This window comes from Mus musculus, chromosome X, assembly GCF_000001635.26.
Source record: "Mus musculus strain C57BL/6J chromosome X, GRCm38.p6 C57BL/6J".
Lineage (NCBI taxonomy): Eukaryota > Metazoa > Chordata > Mammalia > Rodentia > Muridae > Mus > Mus musculus.
The window spans coordinates 78,485,230-78,507,446 of record NC_000086.7 but is presented as its reverse complement, the minus strand read 5'-3'; the positions used below and the strand labels follow the sequence as shown (position 1 = coordinate 78,507,446).

The following is a 22,217-nucleotide window of genomic DNA, read 5'->3' as shown; positions in this document are numbered from 1 at the left end:
CTTTTATCTTTGTGCTTTCCTTGAAACAAAGAATAGAACGTGTCATACAACCCAGAATTTTATGACATGAAATAATGAGATGTTGGTTTGAAAAAGAACAATGTATGATTATAAGTAAATGTCTAATAAAAACATTTTCATAAAGAAGTGAATGGAAAGACTATAGTTTTTAGATGCATTTTAAGGTTTCTTTTTAATATTCTTGCCCTGAATAATTAGTACATTTCTAAAATAAAATCATGTTTTAGAAAAAAAAAACATTATTCTTAATAATGTCTTTATCCACAAAACAGTAATTTTTGTTATCTACTTGTTACTCATGGCTAATTTACCTGTTTTCGCCTTAAGAACAGGGATACTGAGGAAGCTCTCACCATGATGTTTTAATAGTAGTAAACTATCCTTTACAAGATAGAAACTATGGCCATGCATCTTTAAACACATTGCTTTTTTGCTTTCCTGTACAGAAACTAACATACTTGGAATAGCAAGCAGATATTGTTTGGGAACAATAATGAAACAAAAGTGTGAAGGTAATTTAACTTTTTCTCTCCTTTGCTGTTTCCAGTATTGATATTTTGGAACTCATTCAAATGCTCAGGTAGAAACAGAGTTCAAAGTTTAGAAGAGTGTCTTAGATCTATAAAATCTGCGTCTGAAAAGCCATTTTCTACTTTTATGTTCTATACATAATGGTATCTCGCTGTTCTGCTGTGGATGAATATAGAATAGTGATATCAACTGGGCTGGGCATGATGGCACAACCCTTTAAACCAAATACTCAGAAGGTAGAGGGAAAAAAATTAGTAGCTCAGCATCATCTTCACAGTTAAAGGCCAGCTTTTGCCCTATGTGAAACCTGTTTAAAAAACAAAACAAGACAAAACAAACAAAATAAAAGCAAATAAAACCCCCTAATGATGGTAATAGCCATAATTAAAAACTCCTGAAAAAAGATTTTTTAAAAAACTTAAAAGAACCACTGTACAAAAGTCTCAAAAAAAGATTTTAATTAAAAGAAGAAAAACTGATTTGAAAAATGGGCTTTAGGATTCAGCAAATGTTCGTAGCTCATACTTGCTATTGTTGCTATTTAAAGGTTAGTTTCCCAACTATCCAAGAAAGGGCTTGATAAAAATGAAACAAAACCAAAACCAATTAATGTATTCTGATCTCTTTTTTTATTGTGAGTCTTTAATGACTAAGTCATCTCTCTATCCAGTATTCTGATCTCTTAAGGTATAGTAATATGGTGGAAAAATCACTAAACTCAGAAAATAAAATGCTTTCTTAAAAAAAAAAACAAAACAAAACACTGGTGGTTCTGCGTACTAAGTCTTGATAAATAGGGAACATGTTGAGTTTGGCGGGTAAAAAACACAAGCACATGCCAGAAGTTATGCAGCTTGACAGTATGAGGAAAGATGACTTACAGTGTGTGTAGCACATCTCAAAACTTTGCAATTCTGAATGTCAATTTTGGTATAAAAATCCATGTTATAAAACATTTGTAAAACATATTTGAATCTTCAGATTGACAAGTTTTGTAAAGTGACATTTTCATAACATTTTATTTGGGAGCTCCCTGGTTTGTATTAGTAAAAGTAAGGACATTTATTTAAAGTCAATTAATTATTTCATATTTTGCCTGTATTAGATCTGACAGTCTCTTTATTATGGTGACGTTAATTTTGCTGCAGATTAGATGATATCACTAGTTTATTGTAAGCATTTATCTTCCTAATTTTATAACGGTAATATAAATCTGCTTGGGGCTGACAGCTACGATTATTTTTTCCTCGTGATTTCCACTAGGAAAAAGGGCCTGTTTAATGGATATGCTATTTCTTAAAACCCATTAAAGAGAGTTCTTGTCATTGATACAGCCATTTTTGCCTTTTGTGTAGATTTGAGAATATAACATTTGATGTATAAGTTGTATTTCTTTTTTTTGGAGACTGATTATGGGATGGATCCCTGGATATGGCAGTCTCTAGATGGTCCATCCTTTCATCTCAGCTCCAAATTTAGTCTCTGTAACTCCTTCCATGGGTATTTTCTTCCCAATTCTAAGAAGGGGCAAAGTGTCCACATTTTGGTATTCGTTCTTCTTGAGCGTCATATGTTTTACAAATTGTATGTTGTATCTTGGGTATTGTAAGTTTCCAGACTAATATCCACTTATCAGTGAGTACATATCATGTGAGTTCTTTTGTGATTGGGTAAGCCTCACTCAGGATGATGACCTCCAGGTCCATCCATTTGCCTAGGAATTTCATAAATTCATTCTTTTTAATAGCTGAGTAATACTCCATTGTGTAAATGCGCCATATTTTCTGTATCCATTCCTCTGTTGAGGGACATCTGGGTCCTTTCCAGCTTCTGGCTATTATAAATAAGGCTGCTATGAACATAGTGGAGCATGTGTCCTTCTTACCGGTTGGGACCTTTTATGGATATATGCCCAGGAGAGGTATTGCTGGATCCTCCTGTAGTACTATGTCCAATTTTCTGAGGAACTGCCAGACTGATTTCCAGAGTAGTTGTACAAGCTTGCAATCCCACCAACAATGGACGAGTGTTCCTCTTTCTCTACATCCTTGCCAGCATCTGCTGTCACCTGAATTTTTTATCTTAGCCATTCTGACTGGTGTGAGATGGAATCTCAGGGTTGTTTTGATTTGCATTTCCCTGATGATTAAGGATCCTGAACATTTTTCAGGTGCTTCTCAGCCATTCGGTATTCCTCAGGTGAGAATTCCTTGTTTAGCTCTGAGCCCCATTTTTTAATGGGGTTATTTGATTTTCTGAAGTCTACCTTCTTGAGTTCTTTATATATATTGGATATTAGTCCCCTATCTGATTTAGGATAGGTAAAGACCTTTACCAAACTGTTGGTGGTCTTTTTGTCTTATTGACGGTGTCTTTTGCCTTGCAGAAACTTTGGAGTTTCATTAGGTCCCAATTGTCAATTCTCGATCTTACAGCACAAGCCATTGCTGTTCTGTTCAGGAATTTTTCCGCTGTGCCCATATCTTCAAGACTTTTCCCCATTTTCTCCTCTATAAATTGTACTGTCTGTGGTTTAATGTCGACTTCCTTGATCCACTTAGATTTGACCTTAGTATAAGTAGATAGGAATGGATCAATTCACATTCTTCTACATGATCACCGCCAGTTGTGCCAGCACTATTTGTTGAAAATGCTGTCTTTTTTTTCCACTGGGTGGTTTTACGTCCCTTGTCAAAGATCAAGTGGCCATGAGGTGTGTGGGTTTATTTCTGAGTCTTCATTTCTATTCCATTGTTCTACTTGTCTATCTCTATACCAGTACCATGCAGTTTTTATCACAATTGCTTATTGCGTCCGGCTCGACCGGCAAGAAAGACGCAACAAACCAGAATAAAGCAAGAGCTTTATTGCTTGCTTCTTCAAGAAGATTCTGAACCGGGAAAATGGCGCTGCTTTTATAACCCGCAGCATGACGTTTCAGCACCTGATATGGCGTGACAGCTCCTGATTCGTTGCTTGCCCATCACCCCACTATTACACCCCGAGAATTGGAGTGACTAGGAGTGAATTCACTCTAGCACCTGCGTACAAGGCTTGTTTACTAGTTAGGCACAGTGGAGGCCCGCGCCATCTTATAATGGCAATTGCTTGCGGCACACATGGCTCTCCTCAGAGATTACTGGCTGCACGCACGCGATTGCTCATAGCACGTACCGGCTCTCCACAATTGCTCTGTAGTTCAACTTTAGGTCAGGCATGGTGCTTCCACTGGAGGTTTTTTATCCTTAAGCAGAGTTTTTGCTATCCTAGGTTTTTTGTTATCCAGATGAATTTGCAAATTGCCATTTGTAATTCGTTAAATAATTAAGTTTGAATTTTGATGAGGATTGCATTGAATCTGCAGATTGCTTTTGGCAAGATAATTTTTGCTATATTGATCCTGCCAATCCATGAGTATGGGAGATCTTTCCATCTTCTGAGATCTTTAATTTCTTTCTTCAGAGACTTGAAGTTCTTATACAGATCTTTCACTTCCTTAGCTAGAGTCACACCAAGGTATTTTATACTATTTGTGACTATTGAGAAGGGTGTTGTTTCCCTAATTTCTTTTTCAACCTGTTTATCCTTTGTGTAGAGAAAGGCCATTGACTTGTTTGTGTTAATTTTATATCCAGCTACTGCCCTGAAGCTGTTTATCAGATTTAACAGTTCTCTGGTGGAATTTTTAGGGTCACTTATATATACTATCATATCATCTGCAAAAAGTGATATTTTGATTTCTTCCTTTCCAATTTGTATCCCCTTGATCTCCTTTTGTTGTCGAATTGCTCTGGCTAGGATTTCAAGTACAATGTTGAATAGGTAGGCAGAGAGTGGACAGCCTTGACTAGTCCCTGATTTTAGTGGGATTGCTTCCTGCTTCTAATCATTTACTTTGATGTTGGCTACTGGTTTGCTCTAGTTTGCTTTTATCATGTTTAGGTATGGGCCTTGAATTCCTGATCTTTCCAAGACTTTTATCATGAATGTGTGTTGGATTTTGTCAAATGCTTTCTCCTCATCTAACGAGTTGATCATGTGGTTTTTGTCTTTGAGTTTGTTTATATAGTGGATTATGTTGATGCATTTCCCTATATTAAACCATCCCTGCATCCCTGGAATGAAACCTACTTGATCAGGATGGATGATTGTTTTGATGTTTTCTTGGATTTGGTTAGTGTGAATTTCATTGAGTAATTTTTTGCTTTGGTATTCATAAGGGAAATTGGTCTGAAGTTCTCCATTTTTGGTGGGTCTTTCTGTGGTTTAGGTATCAGAGTAATTGTGGCTTCATAGAATGAATTGGGTAGAGCACCTTCTGTTTCTATTTTGTGGAATAGTTTGTGGAGAAGTGGAATTAGATCTTCTTTGAAGGTCTGATAGAACTTTTCACTTTGGTTGGGAGACTAATATTGACTGCTCTTATTTCTTTTGGGAATATAGGACTGTTTAGATCATTAATCTGATCCTGATTTAACTTTGATATATGATATCTTTCTAGAAATTTGTCCATTTCATCCAGGTTCTCCGATTTTGTTGAGTACAGCCTTTTGTAAAAGGATCTGATGGTGTTTTGGATTTCTTCAGGATCTGTTGTTATGTCTCCCTTTTCATTACTGATTTTGTTAATTAGGATACTGTCCCTGTGCTCTCTAGTGAGTCTGGCTAATGGTGTATCTATCTTGTTGATTTTCTCAAAGAACCAGCTCCTGGTTAGGTTGATTCTTTGAATAGTTCTTCCTGTGTCCACTTGGTTGATTTTGCCCCTGAGTTTGATTATTTCCTGCTGTCTACTCCTCTTGGGTGAATTTTCTTCCTTTTGTTCTAGAGCTTTTAGGTGTGTTGTCAAGCTGCTTGTGTGTGCTCTCTCTAGTTTCTTTTTGGAGGCATTCAAAGCTATGAGTTTTCCTCGCAGGAATGCTTTCATTGTGTCCCATAAGTTTGGGTATGATGTGGCTTCATTTTCATTAAAGTCTAAAAAGTCTTTAATTTCTTTCTTTATTCCTTCCTTGACCAAGGTATCATTTCGAAGAGTGTTGTTCAGTTCCCACGTGAATGTTGGCTTTCTATTATTTATATTGTTATTGAAGATCAGCCTTATTCCATGGTGATCTGATAGGATGCATGGGACTATTTCAATATTTTTGTATCTGTTGAGGCCTGTTTTGTGACCAATTATATGGTCAATTTTGGAGAAGGTACCATGAGATGCTGAGAAGAAGGTATATCCTTTGTTTTAGGATCAAATGTTCTGTAGATATCTGTTAAATCCATGTTTCATAACTCCTGTTAGTTTCACTGTGTCCCTGTTAAGTTTCTGTTTCCACGATCTGTCCATTGATCAAAGTGGTGTGTTGAAGTCTCCTACTATTATTGTGTGAGGTGCAATGTGTGCTTTGAGCTTTACTAAAGTTTCCTTAATAAATGTGGCTGCCCTTGCATTTCGAGCATAGATATTCAGAATTGAGAGTTCCTCTTTGAAGATTTTACCTTTGATGAATATGAAGTGCCCCACTTTGTCTTTTTTGATAACTTTGTGTTGGAAGTCGATTTTATTCGATATTAGAATGGCTACTCCAGCTTGTTTTTTTCAGACCGTTTGCTTGGAAAATTGTTTTCCAGCCTTTCACTCTAAGGTAGAGTCTGTCTTTCCCTGAGATGGGTTTCCTATAAGCAGCAAAATGTTGGGTCCTGTTTGTGTAGCCAGTCTGTTAGTCTATGTCTTTATTTGGGGAATTGAGTCCATTGACATTAAGAGAAATTAAGGAAAAGTAATTGTTGCTTCCTATTATTTTTGTTGTTAGATTTGGCACTCTGTTCTTCTGGCTGTCTTCTTTTAGGTTTGTTGAAGGAATACTTGCTTCCTTTTTTGTTGTTGTTCGTTTTTTTCAGTCCTTGTAGTAATTTTTTTCTGTTATTATCCTTTGAAGGGCTGAATTCGTGGAAAGATATTGTGTGAATTTGGTTTTGTCATGGAATACTTTGGTTTCTCCATCTATGGTAATTCAGACTTTGGCTGGTTATAGTAGCCTGGGCTGGCATTTGTGTTCTCTTAGTGTCTGTATAACAACTGTCTATGATCTTCTGGCTTTCATATTCCCTGGTGAGATGTCTGGAATAATTCTCCTAGGGCTGCCTTTATATGTTACTTGACCTTTTGCTCTGACTGCTTTTAATGTTCTATCTTTATTTAGTGCATTTGTTGTTCTGATTACTATGTGTCAGGAGGAATTTCTTTTCTGTCCCAGTCTATTTGGAGTTATCAAGGCTTCTTGTATGTTCATGGGCATCTCTTTCTTTAGGTATGGGAAATTTTCTTCTATAATTTTGTTGAATATATTTGCTGGCCCTTTAAGTTGAAAATCTTCATTCTCTTCTACTCCTATTATCCGTAGGTTTGGTCTTCTCATTGTGTCCTGGATTTCCTGGATGTTTTGAGTTAGGATCCTTTTGCATTTTGCATTTTCTTTGATTGTTGTGCAGATGTTCTCTATGGAATCTTCTGCACCTGAGATTCTCTCTTCCATCTCTTGTATTCTGTTGCTGATGCTCGCATCTAAGGTTCCATATTTCTTTCCTAGGGTTTCTCTCTCCAGAGTTGTCTCATTTTGGGTTTTCTTTATTGTTTCTACCTCCCTCTTTTGGTCTTGTATGATTTTGTTCAATTTCATCACCTGTTTGGTTGTGTTTTCCTGTTTTTCTTTAAGGACTTGTATCTCTTTAGCAGTGTTCTCCTGTATTTCTTTAAGTGAGTTATTAAAGTCCTTCTTGATGTCCTCTACCATCATCATGAGATATGCTTTTAAATCTGGGTCTAGCTTTTCAAGTGTTTTGGAGTATCCAGGACTGGCTGAGGTGGGAGTGCTGGGTTCTGATGATGGTGTGTGATATTTGTTTATGTTAGTAAGATTATTACATTTTCCTTTAACCATTTGTTAATCTCTGAAGTCAGTTGTTATAGTTGTCTCTGGTTAGAGCTTGTTCCTCTTGTGATTCTGTTAGCCTCTATCATCTGACCTGGGAGACTAGATCTCTCCTGAGTTTCAGTGGTTAGAGCACTCTCTGCAGGCAAGCTCTCCTCTTGCAGAGATGGTGCACAGATATCTGTTGTTCGGATTTGCCTTCTGGCAGAAGATGAAGGCCCTAAACAGGGCCTGTCCCAGAAGATGTGCTGCTTCTGCCTTTCCCAGAAGCTGCGCAGCTTCAGTAGTTAGCACTCTCACCTACACAGTCTAGTCTCTGAGAGATCCCGGGCCAGAGATGGCTCCCCCCAGGTGCTCCTGCAAAGCCCTTCCTGGCAGGGCAGACACCTCTCCTCTGGCAGAGAGGGTGACCAGATGTCTGGAGCCTGAAACGGGGTCTGCCCCAGAAGCTGTGTGGCCTCAACCTGTCCCAGAATCTGTCAGCCTCTGCAGACCACACTTTTACCTGAGCAGACTAGTCTCTGAGGGATCCGGGAACCAAGATGCCTCTCCTAGGTGCTCCATAAGTTGTTTTTCTAAATTACTTTTTTATTATGTAAATTTATCTTTAGACAAATTTGTACATGTACACAATGCATACTGACCACTCTAACTTCCCACTTCCTCACTTTTAACTCACATCCTGCCTGTGAATCTCTGTCTTATGTTTGTATCATTTCATTTTGTTTTGTGACCCACTGAGATTAACAAGGGCATCTGTGTGATCATGGATTTGGAGCTAAGGGCTGGAGTTTAGTGGGTTCAACTAAAAATAGTGGTTCACCTTTCCTAGAATCTCTCAGTAGCCAATCAGTCAGAGGGAAGGAGTAAGGACACATGATCCTCCTTCCCTTTTCCTTCAGTGATTGTTTATAACACTGATCTGAGAGCCTGCCTGGGTCAGGTACCTAGAGTTTTGTGGGTTCCTGATTACAATGATTGTTATCAAGTCCAGAGAATGGTATTCACAGTGCTGCGCCATACATTCTGCCTAATTCCTTCTTACACAATATCTTGTTAGCTGTAGAAGCTGTTTTTAAGGGCTGGACCCACACCTATTACTTATTTTCTACTTTTTGGTTTGCCATGAGGCTCAGCATTTGCCAGTATTCATTGTCAGGAAAGGCTGCTTTTATTAAGACTAGCAGTAGCTTTTGTTTGAGCATAGCTATTTAACAATATACGAGTTTATAATCATTTCTTAATCTCAAAATAATTGACCTTTAAAATTGAGTCAAAAGTGACACAGTATAGGTGTGGTCATTTTAAAGTATGTAGGTCAGTGGTATTTATTACATCTATAGTACTGTGCAGCCATCTATTTCTAAACCATTTTCATCAGTCATAAAGGAGCCCTCACATCAAAGGTAATCTGTACCTTTGTGTTTCCTCCACCTTGAAGGCCCTGGACATTTTTATTCTGTGTTCTGTCTCTACAGAGGCAGCTAGTCTAGATAGTTCATATAAATGGAATCAGGTAGTTTATGACTTGAAGTTCCCTAATGACATATATTGTTGAGCAGCAGTTCTCAATGTGTGGGTTGTGACCCCTTTGGGATGTACAACCCTTTCACAGGTCTTGCCTTAGACAGTCAGAAAACACAGTTATTTACACTATGATTCATAGCAGTAACAAAATTACAGTTATGAAGTAGCAATAAAAATAATTTTATGGTTTAGGGTAACCACAAATGAAACACTCTGAAATGGTCACAGCATTACGAAGATTGAGAACAGCTGATTGTTTCATAGATTTTATTTGACATCTGTATACTTATCTTTGCTGAGGTATTGTTAAAGTCTTCAGCACATTTGTTAATCCATCTGTTTGGTTTTTTTGTTCTTGGTTTTCAAGACTTGTTTATCGATTTAATGAAATGTTTTCTTTTTCTTTTGGAATATTTGACTCAAGGTCAGAGTATGTAGCCAGGACTAACTTTGAACTTAACAGTACCCCCTGCTTTTGTTTTACGTCTTTTAGCACATGTAATTTGTAAAACTTTTACCCAATCTGCGGTTTGTCTTTCATCCTTATGATATGATTGTATTTCTTTTGAGTTAAAGAGAGAACAATAGATGGTTCTAGAACTGAGACATGTTCTAACTCTATAATCAAACATCTGTGTTTTTCTTTTAATCACTTACCTTGTACATTTCCATTTCCTAGTCAGTTAGATGAAGGGATTGAGATGGATCAGTGGTTTATATGATACTCAAGTGAAGCATTACATTTTTAAAGGTACCCCTGAGGGAAGGGGGAAAAGGAAGGGCTTCAGACAAAAGAACTCTATTTTTTTCTGCCTTTATTTCCCCATATAATTTTGATTTGAAGAGGATTCTTGCCTAGTTAACTTTAGGATAGTACCACTGAATTACATGAATCTCAAAAAATACTTTTCATATTTTAGATTGTGTGATACATGAATACTACATTGAATCTACTCGAGTAGTTTCAGTGTGCAAAGAGAAAAATCGTATCCACAATTCTGTTGATAAATTTGGCTTTAACAATTAATAGGTAGTTTCTGAGTAAATATTTGTAGTATCCATTTTTAAAGAGTTATGAGATATGGACCTCCCAAGTAGCTACTAATCAGGTCATAACTAAGTTCTTAGACCACATTTTTCTACATGTAGACTATTAACAGTAAGAAGATATATATACAGACTGGAGAGATGACTTAACAGTTGAGAGCGCTGACTGGTCTTCCAGAAGACTGGATTTAATTCCAAGCACCTTTGTTGTGGCTCATAGCCAATAATTCTAGTTCCAGAGAATCTGACATCCTCTTCTTGCATCTTTGGGTCTTTATCTGAAACCCATGAAATAATTCTAGCACTGATATTTATGTAAACCTTCTAGTTTGTTGAAAGCAATTATTCATTCTTAGAAATCTAGACTGTAGCAGTCACAAAGAATACGTATTATACTGTCTATGTTGGTAGATAATAAAATAATACTATAGCATAAATCTTCATGCTCAGAACTATTGCTCAGATTTAATGAGTTATATATGACTGCCTTTTGCCCCATTAACTAAAGATAAGTATTTCATCCATTTAAGACAGAAATATAATCAATGTAGACAAGACTCATAAATCCAAATGAAGTTGTGGTGATTTGAATCTGCTTGTCCTATGGAAAGTGCTATTATTAGGAGATGTAGTCTTGTCCAAATAGGTGTGGCCTTGTTGAAGGAAGTGTATCACTGTTGGGGTGGGCTTTGAAACTCCTCCTAGTGTAAAAGAGACCTTCCTCAGCCCTTCCAGCCTGCCTGGATGCTGCCATGCCTCCTGCCATGATGATAATGGACTGAAACCAGTAAGCCAGGCACAATTAAATGTTCTCTTTATAAGAGTTGCCTTGGTCATAGTTTCTCTTTACAGAAGTGGAAACCCTAACTAAGACAGAAGTTTTATTGTGGTAGTCCATGTAAGCACTAACACTACTTATACCTTGATATAATTGAGACATTAATTACAGGAGAAATAGCCATCATGGGATATCCCTGTTTTGATGACTCTACTTCACTGTGTATTTAATTATGCCCAATTAGACCACTGTACTTTTACATTTTATTTCTTTAGGCAAGTCATTGTCCATGGTGTAGAAATATAATGTGCTAACATACCATACATTAAATAAATTGATGTAACTGCTAAAAATTGAACAGAATTGTTAGTGGTAGTATCATCTGCCATTTCATGAGGAATTGTTTTTGTAAGAGGTTACATATTTTAACACTCCTTCAAAGAAAAGTCAACTGTTTGCCTTCCTTTGTGGGAGACTTTATTAGATAATTTCTTTGTATCTCATTTTTCTTTATGCACCATAAAAATCTTTAAACAAAAGACCTCTGAGTATAAGAACTAAAATTTAGCTTTTACAGAAAAACCTTATCAAAGTAGTTAGTGTCACTGCAGAAAACCATTTTTATTTTGCTTTTAAAGACTATCAGCTTTATAGATATCCATTACCTCTTTTGTCTTTTCTGTTATACAAATCCATTCTGTGCAGCATTCTCCAGACTTATTCCAGGAAGTTTGCCTGTCACCTGGAATCTTATTTTATGCCTCCTGTATTCCAATGCTAATTTTGAAGTCTTGTCGGCATCATACCCATCATGTCCTTAGGAACCAGGTCTGACACATTAAAGCATTTAATAACAATTATTTCTTCTTTGAAATCTTTAGACTTTCCAGGTTCAGGTGCTCCATTCCACAACTTCAAGTTAGTTTTTAAATCCCTGAACTCTTGAATTGAGTTTATGACAACCTGTTTGGGTATAACCTTACTAGAAATTTTGAATTATAAATGCAGCAGTCACGTAGCACCAACCTGTAGTTCTCATAAATAGGTTGTTTATTTAAAATAGTATTGAAAACTATTCTGTTTTCCTACATTCCTAAATAAAAGAACATGGCCTAAGAAGTCTTTTATTTATGCAATAAACATTTTTATTTATCTTTTATTTTCATAATTTTATTTTAATAAGCTTTGTTTTCCTAAGGATAGCTATTTCCATCAGTCTGATAAGAAGTACCTGTTTAATACATATGTCAGAATAAAAAATAAACTTGAAGGCATTATATTGTCTGCAGACACAATGAAGTAGCAATATTATTCTGGTTTATGAGAAAGAATATGTGGGAGTATAAGAGTGACACCTTATAAGACCATTCAAGACAGGGTCTTTCAGCATAGCCGTGGCTGTCCTGGAACTTGTTCTGTAGACTAGATTGGGCAGGCTCTAACTCAGAAATCTGCTTGCTTCTGCCTCCCAAGGGCTAGGATTAAAGACATGCACCACCACAGCTGGCTCCCAACACCATTCCTGGCTAATTTATAAAATTAAAAAAAATTCTTTTAAGCATTGAATTAAATAGGAATGATATTTTGTTGAGTTTTCTTCTGTGTATGTACATGTGTTGGTTTGTGGGATGGTGAAGCTTTGGTTAATAAATAGTATATACATGCTCCCTAAGATTTGCATATTACACAGCATTCCATTTTCTCAGCATCTTTCCAGTGATGGAGATCTTTACTGTCGTAACTTTAAGAAATCACATTCAGCACGTACACTTCAATAATTAAGAAACAGACTCTGATAAATGAAGTAAAAAAATGCAAATGTTAGAGTCATACAGCAAGTTTAGTACCAAAGCAGTACTAGAAGCTAATATTTCTTACTTCCAAATGCAGAGCCTATTAACCATAGCATGGTTCTCATTCTTCCCTTGTCCTTACTTCAACAGAAGGTTGGTAAAGGTGGATCTCTTAGATTTGAACACTATATCACTAAAGGCTGCCTTCATATTGCAGGCAGAAAACTTGAATTAGCAGATACTTTGCATGTTGTCCAGTCTTGTATGAGAAATTCACAACAATAAATAAAACATCAGAGATTTATTCCAGAAAAAAATAATCATCTTTCTTAATAACTTGTATACTCCTTATAGATTTAGTTTCTGATACACTAACATTTATATAACATTATCTGGGAACAAATTTTCCATTTGAGTAAGTATTATGGATTGATGATTGCTTGAAAACCTGGGCTAAAAGTGAAGCTCAGTAGTAAATAACCTTTCTAATATTCAGTATAGCATTGAGTTCAAGCCCTGTTTATGTGGCAAAATTTAGAAAACAAATTTTTCTATTTAAAAAAGCCACTTATTTTTAAGCTTAGAAGCAGGGAACTGGCCTAGCATGCACAAAATTCTGCACTTTTTTGGTGTAAACAGTTCTATTTTTTTTTCATTTTTGTTAGGTATTTAGCTCATTTACATTTCCAATGCTATACCAAAAAAAAAAAAAAAAAAAAAAGAGAGGCCCATTGGACAGGCAAACTTTATATGCCCCAGTACAGGGGAATGCCAGGGCCAAAAAGGGGGAGTGGGTGGGTAGGGGAGTGGGGGTGGGTGGGTATGGGGGACTTTTGGTATAGCATTGGAAATGCAAGCAGTTCTAAATTAGATCCATATACACATACTGTCTATGAACATTATTCTGAACATCATATGATGCTTTATTGGTTACTCATATCCACCATGATAATAATTGTGATGGCTACTGCTTTGAAACCTGTTTATGTGAGAGGAGTTAGATCTTTCTCTAAGTAACTCCTGAAGGGCTGTATTTTCTTTTCCTTTGCAGTCAGAATAACTAGCTTTCACTTCTTGTTCCTGTCAGTGTATTGATCTAGTTCAGTTTAAATCTCTCTGGTGTACTTTTTAGTGTTAATGTTCGATGTTAGTTCAATGTTCAATGACATTAACATCTCATAGTCTAGCTTGAAGATATGGATAGCATAAAAGGACTTTTGATTTCTATAAAGGAATGGGGCTCCACTGTAAAGTGAGCATAAAATGTATTGTAGCACATTTGGATATAACCTCTCATATTTTGCCTCATGAGATTGGATTTATATGAATACTTCTAAATACAATGTTATTAATGTCCAAAATTATAACATCAAATATTTTAATAGCCACCTGTATTATCTACCTAAATTCAATAAAATATAATTAATCCAATTTTACATTTCTTATTACTCTGCATGACTTCCAAATCTTAACAAACTTATTGCATATGTAATTTTCCTTTCCCAGCAGCTTCTTCTGTGTGGCCTGATGTTAAAATTCCAATGAGGATTCTATCAACAGGCAACTAAAAAAATAAAAGTAAGAATAGAAATTATAGTAAGGGATATTTACTTTGTTACAGATACTTGGTATTTATAAAACAAGCCCTCAATTACATTCAAAAGAATTTCTGAAACTTTAAAACCTGATTATATCCCCCAAATATCCATGCCTCATCACAGCATACTGTAACAAGCATATGTCAATGTATAATTGAAGGGAATTAAGACAGCCTCATTATAAGCCAGCCCTGTCTGTGTTCATTCCATATTTTCACTGTACATTTTATTATCTGTTGAATAAATCTGTTGTTTTATTTACATGGAATAACAGCCATAAGTCATATTATTACTTACTGGCTATCCAGTTTTTGCTAAGCCTTGAACATTAGCAAAACTTAGTCTATGTACAATATCTCATTATGAGATTGATACTATCATTCCAAATTTACTGAAAAACAAATGCTTAGGATTTTGCTTCTTTACAGATTTGTTTGCTGTGACATCTTAGTTTCTACCTTGTTCACTATTTAACAACTTTGGGTCATATCTGTTACCCAAACAAGTATAAGCTTCCCATAGTACATAAATGAGTTCTTTTCTCTTTCCATTTTAACAATATTTTCATAGGAAACCCATGAAGGTTCCATACCTTTCTACCTAGCATTTCATTTTCCCATGCTTACCCATAACACAATAGTAAGTTATTATCAGAATGTTTTAATTTTCATGTTCTTGATTATTGCCTATTTTGTGTCACATTATAATTCATAAAAGTAGCGAATAAGTAGCAATGAAAATAATTTTATGGTTGGAGTCAACATAACATGAGGAATCATTAAAGGGTCGCAGTCTTAGAAAGGTTGGCAACCACTGTACTAAAGGAAATCAGAGAGTTCTTATAAAACAGGTGAATATATTCTCTCAGGGAAAAATAAAGAGAAATGTTTTATAAAGTTTGAAAGGTAGTTTCCTTTAGATGAAAAGCAGGAAGATATATGTAATAAATGTAAGTGAAAGTATATTTTATATAGCATGTAGACATTAAAATTGAAGCACATCATAATTAGAAGCCTGCATTTATCTTTTCATTGAGTCTCTCATTTTCTCTCATTCTTCCTTTGATTTTCTCTCTACTTACTGAATCATATTCCACAGTGAGATATTTACTAGGTGATACAAACCACAGACATTGAACCAAACATTAATAGCACATGGTTTTCCCAATCATATTTATATTCTTGAAGAGGAACCAATGTCATGTCAAAACTTACGAGTATAATTGATTTTTCTATCTAAACATAGATTCCATAGCAAATCTGTCTAATAAGTTGAAATGGATTAAATGCTTAGAAGGTATTACATTAGAAAAGGAGTTCGCCTGCCTCTCAACAAAGCGAGTTCCAGGACAACCAAGGCTACACAGAGAAACCCTGTCTCAAAAAACAAACAAACAAACAAACAACAGAAAAGGAGTTCGCCAAGCAAAGGAAGTATTAGGTGAAAAATTGTGGAGACCCAAAAGGGCCAGTTTGTAGACTGACGAGATTTGGGCATTTCTTTTTTTTTTTTTTTAAACAGAAGGCATATAACTGATTTTATATATATATATATATATATATATATATATATATATATATATACTCCATGAATCCATGAAATCTCATGTTTTGGCGGCATTTTTTTGTTGTTTATTGTTTTTGAGTCAGGGTCTTACCATAAAGCTTTGCCTGGCCTGGAACTCACAGAAATCTGCCCTCTTCTGCCTTTAGAATGCTGGGATCAAAGATGTACCCAATCCTTAGTACTGATTAGATTTAGTTTGACTGAGGAGAAAGATGCATGGTGAGTGAAATGGCCACAGAGAATACTTTGTAATCTTAGCTTTCATTTCCGACCATTCCTCTCCATTCATTTTGCAATCATTGCTCTAAAGCAATCTTAGTATCTTTTAACCTGTCTATAAGAAGGGACCTTTTTCTAAGCCTTTTCTTTTCCATTTTTCCCTTCCATCACCCCCTACTCTCTTCTGTTGGTATATCTGAGTTTCTAGTATTGTGTTAATAAACCCTGAATGAGTATTAAATACTTCAAATGTGGTAGTTTAAGATGAGGCACCTCCATGACACAGCAATTTGCTAGTATCCTGCTTTCATTGCCCAGCTATTTTCTACTTGAACCCTACCTATGAATTCCTTTATAGCCCTTGTTTTCTCAATTCAAGCTCTTGTTCACTTCTGTTTTCCCAGTACAATTGTTACCACCATTTCCCCATGTCCCCATCCTGCCACTCCTTACAAAACCAACACAGATAATTTTCATTGGTCCCTCTACCACCTCCAAAGCATACACACCCAGTAGAAAAATATGTCTATCTTCTTATCTTCTGACCACCAAAAGAACCCATTGTATTAAGTTTTTCTGTAGAGTTCTTTCTGTATGTCTTTAATCTTTGTCTTTGAGAGCAGAGGTCAGTCTGCCCCTCATCTTCAGTTGTCACGTTTTCATTGTGCATAGTTTTGTTCAGTGATTATACCCCAAGACAAAGAATGTTGTTCACTTTAAAATGTAAATGTTTAATACTGTCTCCTTCAGTGAAATCAGACCCAACCATGATAAAACCAATGAGATAACTGCAATAGAGAGCTTTCTAGCTTCAGGCTTTCTTCTCTGTTTTTTTGGTTTGGTTTGGTTTGTTTTGTTTTTTTGTTGTTGTTGTTTTTTTTTGGGGTTTTTTTTTTTTTGGCAACATTGCAGATATAATCTTACGTGGCTAAAGATTATTTGTTGTTTAAATGCTTAAAATACCAATTTTTACTAACCTGTGCATTAAATTCAACACATTTATGTGCTGGTATTTATTGTTTATTTTAGCTTAACTCAGTAATTTGGACAATCACTTGAAAAACTCTTTTATTTCATTTATTGTTATTTGTTTCTTTTGAAGAGAGAGTACAAGCTTAATTTGAAATAATGAAAAGGTATGTTTTTCTCAATAAATTAATATTTTTGAGTATTTGTATATGAAATATTTTTAAGTTGGAATTTTTCTTGCTGAATGTGATTTAAAAACACGTATTTGTTTGTTTAGAGAGAAAACTGCTTATCTGTAAATAACATCTTAAGGAGTTCTTAAAGCTCATTTGTATTCTATATAATGGTATTAGCAGGTGATCCATGACTTTATATATATGATTTCTGTCAAATTTGATTTAACTCATACAGCTTAAGGAGAAAGGCAGAAAGACATAATTAGCTCAAGTTTCGAATATCACTGCTTTGGTTTGATTTATTTTTTTTTTAAACTAAAGATTGAACACACAGTCTTACATGTGGAAAACATTAACATCCTGCTACACCCTTAGCCACTAGGTTTTAATTTTAAATTCCTAATGAAACTCTATGTAGTTAGGAAATGTCCCAAAGCAAGCCTTGCAGCCTGAGTACTGTACCAGTGTTGGGCCTGCACTGGTTCAAGCCAGATAGAGTCCTAGCTTTGAGAGGGGGAAGTGGACATCCCTAACCAAGAAGATAACTACAATTGACACCACTTGCAAAGGAAAAATTCTCAAAGGAGTCCTCACTGGAATATTAACCACTCCTAAGAGTAGGCCCCATGCCCAGCAGTAGATGGCCAGCACAAACGAATACAATGGAATTTTTGTAGACTTTGTTTCTGCATTGCTTTGTTTAAGGACTTATTATCTTACTAGTATTTTGCTTGTATATTATGGTTTCCAATTTTGTGTTTTTCTGGGCTTTGCTGGTATGTGTGTTTCTTGTGCTTTTTCTTTGTTGTTTTAAGTTTGTTTGTTTGTTTGTTTGCCTATTTGTTGGGGGGGAGAGCACATGTATGCATGTATGGACATTTCATATGGTCCATGAAGTGTGAATGTAAAGGTTCTTATGTTCTACTGTGGATTTCAGGGATCAAAATCAGGTTGATAGGCTTGGTGAAGCACCCAGTGAAGGGTCTCACAGGCCTCTAATTCTTTTATGCTAATGTAGAGTCGATTAGATTTCCAAACCATTTTTTAAAACAATCTTTTTTCTTTCTTCTTTAAGATTTATTTATTTATTTATATTTATTTATTTAATGTATGTGAGTACACTGTCGCTCTCTTCAGACACACCAGAAAAGGGAATTAGATCCCATTGCATATGGTTGTGAGCTATCATGTGGTTGCTTGGGAATTGAACTCAGAACCTCTGGAAGAACAGTCAGTGCTTTTTACCACTGAGCCATCTCTAACCCTCTAGTCCACTATTTCAAAGACTGTCAAATACTTTGTTCTTATTACTTGTTTCCTGATATATAAAATTTACCTATTATACTATGTATTTACTGTTGCTCAAGTTTTTGCTTTATGTAATGTCTTCTAATTAACTGTATTTGGCAAGGAGATAAAGTTTACTTGCCAGGATCTAGAGTTCTTAGTATTATGTTACCTTGCTTCTTGGTAGAAGAAATACATAAGAGATGTTTATGTAGAATGCTCCTGGTAATTTGATTAGTCTGATACTAGGAGATATCTGTCCTGATATATCATTTTTCCAGCTAGTTTGATATCTACTTTTAGGAGTTAGCCACTTTATGAAGGAAGGTTTGTCCAGAAAAATCATATCCACTTAGATGACAAACAGATGAAGAAGTAAAAAAGGAAAAAGAAAACTTTCTCTTAGAAAAGAGAATTCTCAGTAAAATTTGGTATCATCTATTAATTGGAGGAGACCTCTATGTTATTTTAGAGGATATAAATACGATCAGTAGCTGACATGTTACAATTTAGTTAAATGAGTCTTGAATAGGATACCATAGTCAAAACAATATCAGACATACTTATTTTAAAGAGAATTATAAAATGTATGTTAAATAGGTGTTAAAGACTTTAATAATTGTAGTTAAATATGTCTAAATCTATTAATCCAGGATTTTCATAAACATTCAGAACTTGTCTTCTGAGGAACTGATATGAGGGTAGTAACTCACAAACTGCAGTAATATTAAGATTTCCTGGGAATTCATTGCAAATTCATTGCAACTTCTAAAGTTGTATGGTGAGCAGGAGGGAAGACTTGAATAACTTGAAGTCATGCAATTTTAAAACTGTCATGTTTGCTTCAAAGGAAATCAATTATCCTGAAAATGATGCACCCATTTTGTCAATATGACTGCACCTGTTGAAGATGATTTTAAAACTTGGCTCAGTTTTAGAAAACTTTTCAGTCTTGCTGTATCTACTTTGAAGATTACATTTTATGAAATTCAAATGCAGATTAAATTTTCTCAATTCAAATTTAGCATTTGGATTGAAATGAAATATATATATATATATATATATATATATATGAAATATAAACCAGATCTTAAAAATCTAATGCAAGAAGAAAATAAAAATCCCATAAGGATTAAAAAAGATGTATTTGTGTGTGTGTGTGTGTATCTATCTATGTTTTTGTGCACATGCATATAGATACCCTGAAGGCCAAAAGAGGGAGCAGAATTTGGGTCTTATCAAAAAATAGCAAGCACTCTTAAACACTGAGCCACTAATATCATTTAATACAATGTTTAAGATTTTTTATGAGTGCTTTGCCCACACATATATGTGTGTGTGTATATATATATATATGTATATATATATATATATATACACATATGTGTATGTATTTATGTACATCTGTATATATGTGTATGTATATATATATATGTATTATATATGTGTGTATACATACATACATACATATATACATATATACATACATACATACATACATACATACATACATACATGTAATGTTTGAATGGCTGGTGCTTGTACAGGGTCAGAGGACATTTGATCACCTGCAACTGGAGTTAAAGATAATTCTAAACTACCATGTGGATTCTTGGAATACAACCTTGGTCATCTGCAAGAGCAGCAAGTACACTTAACCACCGAGCCATGTTTCCAGCTCACTCCTTTATTTTAAATTATGTAATTATATTTTATTTTATCTTTTTCATTTTCTTTTTTAATTTGTTAGTTTATTTATTTACATTTCAAATGTTATCTCCCTTCTCAGTTTACCCTCTGCAAACCCCCTATCCCATCTCCCCTCCACCCTGCTTCTGTGAGTCAGCTTCCCCACCCATCTACCCACCACCCTAGCATTCCCCTACATTGATTGGGGCATTGAGTCTCCACAGGATCAAGGGACTCACCTTCCATTAATGCCAAATAAGGCCATCCTCTGCTACATAAGCGCTGGAGCCATGGTTCCCTCCATGCATATTCTTTGGTTTGTGGTTTTGTCCTAGTGAGCTCTGGGGGGTCTGGTTGGTTGATATTGTTGTTCTTCCTATGAGGTTGCAAACCTCTTCAGCTTCTTCTGAACTGACTTCTTCTAACTCCTCCATTGGGGTCCCAATGTTCAGGCTAATGGTTGACAATGAGCATCTGCATCTGCATTTGTCAGGCTCTGGCAGAACCTCTCAGAGGACAACTATATCAGGCTCCTGTCAGCAAGCTTCTTGGCATCAGCAATAGTGTCTGGGTTTGGTGTCTGCAGATGGGATGGATCCCTAGGTGGGGTAGTCTCTGAATGGTCTTTTCTTCAGTCTCTGCTCCAGACTTTGTCCCTGCATTTCCTTTAGACAGGAGCAATTTTGTTTTAATATTTTTGAGATGGGGGGGGTGGCCTCATCCCTCAACTGGAGGCCGTGCTTAACCTCTGAATATGGTCTCTACAGGTTCTCTCTTCTCTTGGTTGGGTATTTCAGCTAATCTCATCCCGTTGGGTCCTGGGAGTCTCTTGCTTTCCTGGATTCTGTGACATTCTAGTGGCTACCCCAGTTCCCCCATCTCCCACTGCTACACACCTCTGTTCAATTTCCTGCCTCTCTATACTTCTCCCCTGTCTCCCCTGATACCTGATCTGCCCCCCTTTTCCTTCCCTCTCTGTCTCCCTCCCAGGTTCCTCCCTCTCTCTACCTCCCATGATTATTTTGTTCCCCGTTCTAAATAGGACTGAAGCATCCACACTTTGGTCTTCCTTGTTCTTGAGCTTCATATGGTCTGTGAGTTGTATTATGGGTATTCCAAACTTTTGGGCTAATATCCACTTATCAGTGAGTGCAAACCATGTTTGTCCTTTTGTGGCTGGGTTACCTCACTCAGGATGATATTTTCTAGTTCTGTCCATTTGCCTAAGAATTTCATGAAGTCATTGGGTTTTTTGTTTTGTTTTGTTTGATTCGTTTTGTTGTTGTTTTTTAGGTTTTTTTTTTTTTTTTTTTTTGGTTTTTCAAGACAAGGTTTCTCTGTATAGCTATGGCTCTCCTGGAACTCACTTTGTAGACCAGGCTGGTCTCAAACTCAGAAATTCGCCTGCCTCTGCCTCCTAAGTGCTGGGATTAAAGGGGTGTGCCACCACACCCGGCAAAGTCATTGTTTTTAATAGCTGAGTAGTATTCCATTGTGTAAATGTACCACATTTTCTGTATCTATTTCTCTGTTGAAGTACATCTGGTTTGTTTCCAGCTTCTCCCTATTATAAATATGGCTGCTATGAACATAGTGGAGCATGTGTCCTTATTACATGTCAGAGCATCTTCTGGGTATATGCCCAGGAGTGATATTAGTGGTTCCTCAGGTAGTACTATGTCCAATTTTCTCAAGAACTGCTGTACTGATTTCCAGAGTGGTTGTACCAGCTTACAATCCCACCAAAAATGGAGGAGTATTCCCCCTTTTCAACATCCTTGCCAGTATCTGTCCAACCCACTCAAGATGTATTTTGCAAGTGTGTGTGTGTGTGTGTGTGTGTGTGTGTGTGTGTGTGTGTGTGTCTGTGTCTGTGTCTGTGTCTGTGTTTCTGTGATCTGTGTCTATGTTTGCAATTGTCCAGAGACCAAGGGGGTGTTGAAGCCCCTGGGGCTAAACTTCCACATGTTTGTGGGCCATTATATGGGTGCTGGGACTAAACTTTTTTGTTGTTGTTGTTGTTGTTATTTTGAGATAGGATTTCTCTGTGTAGCCCTGGCTGTCCTGGAACTCACCCTATAGACCAAGCTGGC

The 22,217-nt window shown here is 36.1% G+C and overlaps 1 protein-coding gene across 16 annotated transcripts in view; it reads left to right on the top strand.

Annotated features, from left to right (window-relative positions):
- The window catches only part of Prrg1 (proline rich Gla (G-carboxyglutamic acid) 1), a 134,305-nt gene that overhangs the window by 76,468 nt on the left and 35,620 nt on the right, over positions 1–22,217 (top strand). For 7 of the 16 annotated variants that reach the window (XM_006528143.3, XM_011247634.2, XM_006528144.3 and 4 more), the window contains one exon: positions 468–533. The exons of the other annotated variants lie outside the window; for them this stretch is intronic. In XM_006528143.3, coding sequence (XP_006528206.1) covers positions 468–533 — 66 coding nt within the window. The remainder of the gene's footprint in view (positions 1–467; positions 534–22,217) is intronic. 16 annotated transcript variants of the gene reach the window in all.